Source organism: Corvus hawaiiensis, chromosome 5 (genome assembly GCF_020740725.1).
Source record: "Corvus hawaiiensis isolate bCorHaw1 chromosome 5, bCorHaw1.pri.cur, whole genome shotgun sequence".
In the NCBI taxonomy this organism is placed as follows: Eukaryota; Metazoa; Chordata; class Aves; order Passeriformes; family Corvidae; genus Corvus; species Corvus hawaiiensis.
The window spans coordinates 37,339,282-37,349,648 of record NC_063217.1 but is presented as its reverse complement, the minus strand read 5'-3'; the positions used below and the strand labels follow the sequence as shown (position 1 = coordinate 37,349,648).

Below are 10,367 nucleotides of genomic sequence, written 5' to 3'. Positions count from 1 at the left end.
CTTCATTATGTAGGTTACCCAAGAATAGTCATGTGATTTTGATGGCATTCACCATTTTTTCAATGCAAATTTTAGATTCAGGAATGTCTATTTTTCATGTCTAATTTAGCCTAGTTGCTTTAGGATTCTACACTTTCATGAAATTTAGAAATTACTATGTTAATTCTTAAGTATTTTGAAAAATAATTTCTGTAAGTATTATAAAAAGAGTTGAGCAGCTGTTAATTTTTTTTTTTTGGTAGGAGAATTTTTGATATTTTAAAACTCTTCCTAGTTTAAATTGAAGTAAAAAACTAAAAAAGATTTATTTGGCAAAGCAAGTCAAATAATTCTGTTTCAATTCAATAGTTTGAAGTATTTTTTTTTACTTTATCCTCTTACTTTATACAAATGCAATTTCTCAATAGCACAACTTAAATCCAAAGTTCCAAATTTTTCATTTTGAAAATGTCTGTGACATTTTGAAAATCTGAAAACATTTTTCAGTGAAGAATTAATTTTAAACATATTTAAAGCTTCCATCAAATAATTGCTAATTACTTTGTTTAAAAAAATTCCAACAAGTTTTATTATCAATATTGGTTGAATATGTTATCTACAAAAGAGTGCAGATAAATTACTAAGTTTGAAGTGAACGATTTGGCCATCAGCATGACCATCCAGCAGAGTTGTAATCATCATCCAGCTGAAATACTTCTTCATATACGTAAATTGAATAAACATAGAGACTGATATAGTTTACTGAAACTACTATATCTCAACTCTGTATTAGAATTTGCCTTTAAAAACTAAAAAGAAAGAAAAATTAATGTGAAAGAAAAGGAGGAAAAAATCACTGACTGACTTTACTATGGAAATGAAAAACAGAAATACAAAATGATAGGATCATTATTTGATGACGTGATAAAACAGAGATTTAATTACTGCAATAGTGTTCCTCTCCTGTCAGATAAGAATGGGAAATAATACCTTTAATGTAGTTGTATTCTAGACTAGTTGTAGTCTTGTGTTCCAGTTAAGAGAAGTATTAAGTCATAAATGCATGTACTGTGAGAATTTACCATAAACTTGCCATTTAAACACCTTCACATGTACATTTCAGGGTTTTGTCTTTTCATGTTTCTCCAGAAAATAATGCTTATGACTGCACAGGCTGAGAAAGATAATAAAATTTTCTTCTGAGTAGATTTCAGCTATGCAGGTTTTCAGGATCAGGCACTATATACTAAGACTTTACTGGCTCTATTTTAGGTTTACCTGAATGGAATGGTCCCCTAGAAAGTTTTAAAGGTCAGGTCTCTCCTTATTTTTGTGCTTGCAGACATCCTGTTTTTCATCTGCAAGCAGACTGCTTGGAAATGCTCTCTGTTGTTGAATTGATGTGAAGTTCCTTGCAGGCGTCCAGCATTTCTGCCCAGTGTCTGTTGGATGGTGTCTCCATGAGGGCAGGCAGGATGGCTGGAGCCAGCCAAGCCACACCATGGTGTTAGGGCTGGTGGATATGCAGGAAAGGGCATCTTCTGGAACATACCAAGAGCCTCCATAATTCTTTTCAGCAGCCACAGCTTGAATAATCAAAATGTGGTTCTGCAAGTTTTCCAGCAGATTCATAATGCAGAGAAATCACTAGGTTGGCCTCAGATTCATATCTGAGGGTGCTTGTGCACAGCAAGAAAGATGCAGTTACTGCTATTATCAATACTAGCTTTGAGTGCTTTTTTGAGGGCATTTATGTCAGTGAAACCCCTTTTGTTTTTTTCTATTGATTGACTTGGCTCTTTTTGACTAGAAATATGTCTCAGAATGCATGTGTCTGAGGCTACAGATGTAGAAATCATCTAAAGGACAATGCCCTATATGACCCAGTTGACAGTATTTACTGTGGATCTTTCTGAAAAAGTCCTGCATATTGGCAGAATTAATAGAATTATTTTTTTAAAGTGATAAGCTTTTGTTTCTTTTGTGTACTTTTTAGTGTATCATCACTAAAGAAAAGAAAACTATTTCTTAAAAATTTTTCATAAAATATAAAAAATCTTATTATGAATGAACTTTAGTAAGAGTTTGATTTGATTTGAATGCACTTTTCACACATTCAGATTTAGAATTAACAGCTTGAAAGCTGTTCTGCATACAGTTACATTTAAATATTTTATAATTTCTATTAAAATTACTATAATTAAGGAATGAATAAAATGTAGATAAAAGGTTTTATTTGAAAAGTTAGAATTCTTTAATGCTCTGAAGGAAATAATTTCAATACATTTATTTCTGTATCAGTGTTCTACAAAATACTTAGCTATAAATTAATAGAAAACTGTGAGTTTTGTGGTCTTGTGACAATGGTGTTTTCTGTCCATGTGCCTAGTAATACATTGATCTTGAGAAATAACATGCATAAGGGCTGAAAATAACTCCATAGCCGTTTGATTGTAAGGTGTGATAACAACTTGAAATCTTATTTGAAGCCTTGACTTTGGTAATTTGAACACTATCTTTTTTACTGTTCAGTTTTGAGAAGGAAAGCAGTAGTGAGTTGTTTTGCACTACAAACAGTGCAAGATTTTAGTACTATGTTTTAATCCAGATTTAAACATACCAAAAGGGATTATGAAACTAACAAGACGGTACCTTTACTAACATTTCACGTCATCACATACAGGTAGCAATGAAGGCATATGAAGTTCACATGGGAAGACGTTATTTCAGACAAAAGGACAGGGCCTCTGTTAATGGTTGGATATCACATTATGACAAATGGGACATCTTCTTCATAGTTTACCCTTAAATTTGTACTGTAGATTTGAGGCAAAGTCCCGTCTATACGTCCTGTACATCTCAAGCCATTGCTATGCTGTAATGATTCACTGATTTCTTTTCCATCAAGAACTCCCTCAAAATACTTTCATCAAAACGGATGGTTGACCAAAAAGAAAACAAAAGAAAAAAGGTGTGATTACCATTAAAGACAATCTGGTTTGCATGTCTATTTTCCTCACTAAAGATATGGTGATCTTTAGATTTTGAAAATAGAACTAAAAGACTGAATATCCCCAAAACCTAAATATATTAAGAGCTAACCTAAAACCAAATTGTTGTTATTCAGTATATGTACCCAGTTAATATTATTCTCATGGAATGTAAATGCAACTAAGAAAAAGCACTGATTATAGGTGTGTTTCAGTATCCCTGTATGACTTCTAATTTTGCCATTTTTTTCCTTTTGTCTTTTAAGAAGGAAATGAATAATTAACACTCATTCTGAATGAATGGTAACATCATATTTCTGAATAGTTCTTTTCACTGGCCAGGTTTCCTTTTTTGTCAAAGAACTGCGGCTCATATACTAAGTATCAAATGAAGTCTCAAATTGGGAACCAAAATTCCCCTGTTCTCAGGATTCATTATGCCACTTGTGTAATCATAAAGACATTAGACCCTTTAAAAAAACTCTCCTATACCTACTGTGATGCTTATTGGAAAACGGTATTGAGTAGGTTGCACATTATGTTGCAACAACAGCTTTTATTTATAAATGAATTTATAAAACAATCCCAGGCACTTCAAAATTTTTGCTAGTTCTGCACAAACTGGGTTGGGCCTCTGAAAAGAAATTTTCCTTTCAGTAATTTGGAACCACTGGGTGAAGTCCGTACTTACAATCATAAAAATGGTGGCCAGAGGGTGCAGTTATACTCAAGAATTGCCTTTGATGCTGCTCTTAGTGTTTTCTGGGAAATGAGGCTGCAAATGAACTAGATGGTGTAAAAAGGGGCAGTGACTATAGGTGGAAAAAGCATAAAGAAAATGGCAGGGATAGATGAGCTTTGGATGCCAAAATGTCTTGTTGCAGCTCTGTACATAATTGCAATTTGTATAACCATAGAATTAACGCAGGGGTCTTATTCGAGTTCAAACATATGCTTCTTAAGAGAGAGGTTCCAGTTCCTCTGTGTTTTCAATCAACATTGAGAAGGTATAACCCCTAGTTTTAATCAATTTAAAAAATACTCCAACCTATGAAAACCTGCAAATTTGTTTGAGGATCTGTTTAGAAATAAAATGGAATTCAATGATTTGAACAAAGCATCTGAAAAATACAGAAGAGTCAGTAAGTACGACATTTAGCCAGAAATAAACAACTTTGCATTAGATGGAAAGCCAATGGCTCTGCAGTAGTTATGGGAAAAAACCCGGAAGATATGGAAGATCACAATCTTGATATGGGTCAATAACACAATGTTGTTTGAAAGGAAAATGGTAAACTGGTTTGGATAAACAAGTGTATTACTTGCATCATTTGATCCTTTGGCTGCTTTCAATTGTTACTGTGTAGGTTTCATGTTGTTCATGTTGCAAACACAGTTTTGAGGAATTATATGGGCTTATTAGGAGAATTTCCAGGGAAGGTGAATGAGAAAAAAGCAAAACACCACAAAACCCCCAAAACCCGAAACAAACCAAATCCAAAAACTTTATCCACTGGGAATGTTTATAGAAAAGACTGAATGGAAATGTGCAAATGGTGACATGAAGGAACAAAGTAGTCTGGTTTCTGTGTCCTTTCTAGACAAGACATGACAGGACAGAAAACGCATTAGTAAAACAACCTTTTTAAACAATTGGAATAGATTTCAGGGGAGCTTGTGGAATTTTCATGACTGGGATGAATTAGGTATGAATGATCTTAAGTCAGGAAAATGGATCCACTTACCTCCCAAAGACACTGAAATTCAATCATAGGACTATTGCTTTGGTTACTTGGTAAAAGTAAATATTTCTTGCAACAGGCACATCTTTCTAATTACAAGGAAAATAGACTTTGGAAATCCTTCACCTGTCCTATTGCAATTACCTATTACTCATAAATGATGTCTCCTTTCAACAGATACCTGAAATGAAACATTTCCAAGCTGACCTATTTTTGCACTTTTGCAACACAGTCAAATCACTAGAAGTTTTGCTGTACCCTTGTAGATAAAATTCCAGTGGCAAAAAAATTCTGTATTCAACAATTAGAATTCACCTGGTAGAAAAACCTGATCTTAGTAAAACGTCCCAAGATGGTAAGCATACAGAATGAAAAAGTCTAATAAGTTATCCTATCTGCCTTATTTCTTTAATAGTTTTGGACATAAATACTGAAAAGAATACTGTTTTCTCTTTGCCAAAGAAGAAAATGTAATGTTCAAGGAAGCCCCTGAAGTTTATTTTAAATGCAGCCTTTTTACATAACTTCTTTTCACCTCTTGACTTTATGGTCGAATGAACATTTCTTAATAAATGGTAGTTTGAAAAGTCAGTGCAATCTGGTCCCTGACAGCCAGTGGCTGTTTGACCTAGTCCAAAGGAAAAACAAACATACAAAACTTTATAATCATGAGCTATAGTAACCAACTTTGAAAAAGACAAAAGAAGAAGGAAAACCAAGGTACTCTGAGTTATGATCCTAGGGCCTGCATTTCATGTTATAAATTGTGGTGAATAAATAGTAACATTTATGGTAAGGAAGACTAGTTACTAACTGCAGTTTTTAATCTATAAGACATCATTTATTATTTGTATAACAGTGGGCTTAGAATGTGATCCAAATTTCTTTCTGAGAGATAAAATCTCCATGCTGTAATGTTTCAAGTCCTGTATACTTTTTGGGCAAGGAAAGGTTTAATAAAACATTGAGAAAGAGAGAAGCAATTGGCTGACCTGTCCCTAGAGCTTGAGGTGTATTCTCAGAGGTTAACTCTGTCCAGGAGCTCTAGCTCTACATGGAATTGGAGTGAGTTAAAAAAACATTTATTTAAATTAATCTTTTCTGAAAAACTACTAGTTTTCTAAAATCATAACCTTGCATAGGAGCAAAGCATTTTTTTTGTAAATTTAGACTGAGAAGCTTGCCTCATAATGAAACATATAGGTACAGGGAGGAAGGGAAAGCATATGCCCCTGAACATATCTAATACCCTCATCTGAAGTGTGTTATAAAGAAAAACATTGAAATGCATGTCTCCAGAATCAGAGCAGAATACTTGGTACTTTATTGTACACTCTAAAGTCTCTAACTCTAATCCTTTAATTTTATGAGAATTTAGCAGGCAACCTACCTGAAGCTAAGGACTCTCTCATGAAGTGTAACATTAGAATAAGGACTTTTAAGTGTCAGTTCAAAAATACCATGATCCAGAAAAATAGTGTCTACGCAGTTAGTTATTCATGCACAAACTTTTTTTCTTTAAAAGGTCTTCTCTTAGCAGTATTTTTATATTGTGGTTCCTTCCTCACATACCTCTAAGCTGAAATTTAATTGATTGTTATTGCTGAATGGGTGTCTGGTGAGTTTGAAGTCTTGCTAAGAGGGAGCTGAAAAGAGATTTGGTTTGATTCTGAGGAAGGAAGATACTACCTGCCAGTTCCTAATCCTGTGGTCATAATAATTGACCTGCATTTAAGAAAGATATCAATTAAATTGAACATGGTAAATTTGCTTGAGATCCAGAAGAAACAATAATACATGGTGAGAAAGATGAATAGACTAAAAGTATAGTGACATAATATATCACTTACCACAGCTGTTTGTATTTGATACATGATTCAGCTGTTGTGACTTACCTACACTCTGTCCAGTAATCCATGTCTGCCTCACCCCATTCTTCCCATTCCAAACCTTTAAGCAGCTTTCAGAGAGCTGCCATATTTCAAGAACAAACACCTTGTTACAAAACTGCTGTTTTTGCTGCTACTGTCAGCCGGAAGAAAGAAACACATTTTTCACAGGGTCAAATGTTGAATGCAGGTACTTGCAGTCTGAATCATCCTCTTGTCTACAGTGCCTGGGATTCTCTGTACAGCTGAAGCTGAAGAAGTCTGGGACTCAACGCAGAGGAACAGGCAGATGTATGACAATGTCATTTTCACCTGACTGTCTGGCCTGCCTTTTAACATGGAGTCTCAGCAACAGAGACTGCTTAGGTAGGCTTTACAGCAGTGCAGATTTTCAGCATCTTCTAAGTGAGAGGGAAACTTGTAAAATATGTTCTCCTGGTGATGTAAACAGTAGACTGAGGTAAGTCTTCAGGAATGAAAGATGATTGAACTGAGCCATGTTGCTATGGTCAGACTTTCATCCACTAGTAATATTCTAGATACTGACTGATAGTGACAGGCTCTGCATGACATCGGTGATGTATCATTTAGTATCATTTAATAAGTAGGCTGGAAACCTATTTACACTTTGTAAAATCTGAAGTAGGAGTTATATATTGTTGTAAGAAATTTTCCTTATTTGTTGATTTAACTACAGATTTCAGAGTTCAAACTTGTAGCCTTAGCTGTTTGGCTTTGCACACTGGTAGTGAGTTTGCACACTGTTTGGCTTTGCACACCGGTACTGGTAGTCTGGATAGCCCCAGCTATAATATAAATACTAATAACAATTACTATAATTAAGTTTCTTACTAGTAATATGAACAAAATTAACAGGACAGAAAAAAATCCTGCAAACTTACCAGCCTTTTAAAGTAAAATGTTTGTCCTTCTACCAATAGTGTTATTTGAAAAAGCACTTTGTGTATTAAAAAATATTTGCGTGAAACACAGCTGTTAAGGCTTTGAATTGAGTATTAGAATGAAATTAGGAAACAAAATTTGTTGAATCTCAGTGTAGTAAAAACTGCTGCAAATACTAGTAACATTCATTCACTGAAGTATAATCTAACTCTTGTAACAGAGTGAAATTCATGCTTGTGCAGATGGCTCCCACATGGCCCATGCCTCATTTAAATCCCTCTTAATCCCTCTTTCGAGAATTCAAGTTGGATTTATTCAATTCATAGTCCTTGTAGTGACCCTCTGCCTATAGTGAATTTAGTGCTGTGCTGCCATTTTATTTATATTGCCACTTCAAGCTGTGGTATGTTTACCAAATTAACCCTGTATCCCTGCATAATCAGTCAGACTCTTCCAAAGCTGTGAACACTGTTTCTTTTACCTTGCTCTTCTTCCTCTTGCGTCGGAATCTCAGAAGTTCTTTATGCTGCCTTGACACAAAGTTTACAGCTGCATACTCCAAAAGTGCAGAAAATACAAAGAGCAGACACACTGCCATCCAGATGTCAATGGCTTTGACATATGACACCTATGAGAGGAGACAGGAGAAGCCTGAGCATGTTAAAACCACAGATGCAAAGTTTAGTATTTCATGTCAGGATGAAGTGCATTACTGACACACCCCAACAGTACTTTTATGGAACAAAACTTAGCATGAAAGTTAGGTTATAATAAGAACAACAATTCAACCTATAAATGTTAAATTTTTGTTTAAAAAATTTACGCTTTTACAGTATGTGTTTAAATCATTAAGAGTTCCTTATAGTGCACTGTTTATTACATCACAAACCAAATAATCCTCAAAAAACACAAGCTCTTCCTTCATTTGTTCCACTGAGATCTGAGAATGACACTAAGGAAGCAAAATATAGCTTGTAGTGGGACCAGCGGGAATTCCTGTATTAAAATGGATGTGGCCAAAAGTTCCTGGAATAAAAATTAGATAGAAGAGAGGAGATAGGTGTAGAGGTCTGATGTGTTCATTCTCTGCTAATAGAGGCACAGTAAATCAAATGTATAGTTTCAAATTAGTTCTGTATCTTTGACACAGTGAAGGTACTGTTTGGAGCTGTTAAGGTTCACATTTCTCTACATTTTAATGCAGGTGTGTTTGTAACTAGTGAGTTTATTAATAATTTAGGCACCTTTGAGAAAGGGATATAATTGAGAATTTATGGTTAGAATCTATGGCCTTTAGAATTTCAGTCATATCTGCTAGCATGTCATCGGATACTGGGATGTGAAAAAGGATGAGCCAGTCAATTGTTAAGGAGGGTATATGTAGTACTGAATACCATTGATTTCACTGCTTGTTAAGGTTTATGGAATTAACTAGATATGGGGCTGGCTAAATAGTTGAGAGAGGGAAGAATTAGAATATATTTGGCTGGAGAATCAAAAATCCTCTAAATATTTCAAAATTATTTATCTGTTTAGAAAATGATTGGATGCTAATAATTAAAACACAAGGTTGACTGAAATTGTTTGTCACATAACATTATGATTGATATAGTACAAACAAAGGAAATTCTGCCTACCTTTGGAAGAGATGCTCGTGAACCTGAGCTTTGTGTTGTCATGGTCAGTACAGTTGTTATGCCTAAAGCCACTCTGGCTGGAGCTGCATCCATATTGATCCAAAATGACACCCAGGAGAGAATCACGATCAAGAGGCTCGGTATGTACATCTGGATGAGATAGTAACCCATCTGCCTCTCAAGGTGAAATCGGACTTCAATACACGTAAACTTTCCTTTTTACAACAAAGAAGAAATATTCAAGAGAAATAGAATGTTTTTACTGTCAACATCTAGTGCACACTCCTAAAGAATGTATGCTATGTCAAATGTATGTGTTCCCAAGAAAAAGATTTATGTTTTGAATTCTCTACAGTGATTTTTAATAAACACAGTCCCCATCATAAAAAGACTACTTACTGGAAAGAAAAAGGGTAGAAAACCTGAAAAATTAAGAATCTGATAAGCTCTGAAATTCTTATTTTCTTACAAAAAACAAACCATAATTCATTATGACAATAGGAAATTTCCTCTGTGAGATCACATTTTTTGCCACTTATGATTTGGAAATGCTTCTGTGTACAAACAAAATGCTTGCTTCCCCAATGTATAATATCTCCTTTATGTTTTCGTTCAATTTTAAGCTTAATTTTATTTTTATTAAACTAAAAATTGGGAAAAACATAGTGAGATCAGTATGGGCATTAAATTATCAATAGGAGAGTCTGCTAAATCTCTCCCTGTGTCCCCATTCAAACTGTTCCAGCTCATAAGTGAAATGACCAAGTTTCAAACACAGATTGAAGACTAAAAAGACCAGAACTTAGGAAACTTTAGGAAGGTTATTAAATGACCTAGTTTTATCTAGGTACTGATCATAAAGCAACTTCTACTTACTTAATCAAACCAGAACAACAACAAAAAATCTATTGTTAGCTCATATAAATTCCATAAACCCATAATTTTATATTATTCAGATTGTTGTGGGGTTGGATTTTTTTTCCCACCCTGTAATCTGTAGATTATTTCGCAGATCTTGACCTGGCCTCATTAGATTTTCTAATTCTGCTCAATGGTCATATTAGTCACATAAGAATGGTGCTGAAGGCAATGTTGTTACTGTGTGTGTATATATGAAACAGTTTCTCACATCAACAAATACACATAACTCAGTTTTCTTCCTCATTTTGAGAGAAAATGTTTCCTAATTCTAAATTTAGCAAGGAAGATTATACAGTTATTTATTTC

At 34.4% G+C, this 10,367-nt stretch overlaps 1 protein-coding gene across 4 annotated transcripts in view; it reads right to left on the bottom strand.

Moving 5' to 3' along the window:
- Positions 1-10,367, bottom strand: part of GLRA3 (glycine receptor alpha 3) — a 91,678-nt gene that overhangs the window by 6,108 nt on the left and 75,203 nt on the right. For 3 of the 4 annotated variants that reach the window (XM_048304242.1, XM_048304241.1, XM_048304244.1), the window contains 3 exons: positions 9,141-9,355; positions 7,985-8,131; positions 2,783-2,902 (listed from right to left, as the gene is read on the bottom strand). In XM_048304242.1, coding sequence (XP_048160199.1) covers positions 2,783-2,902; positions 7,985-8,131; positions 9,141-9,355 — 482 coding nt within the window. The remainder of the gene's footprint in view (positions 1-2,782; positions 2,903-7,984; positions 8,132-9,140; positions 9,356-10,367) is intronic. The other variant, XM_048304243.1, reaches the window with a different exon arrangement.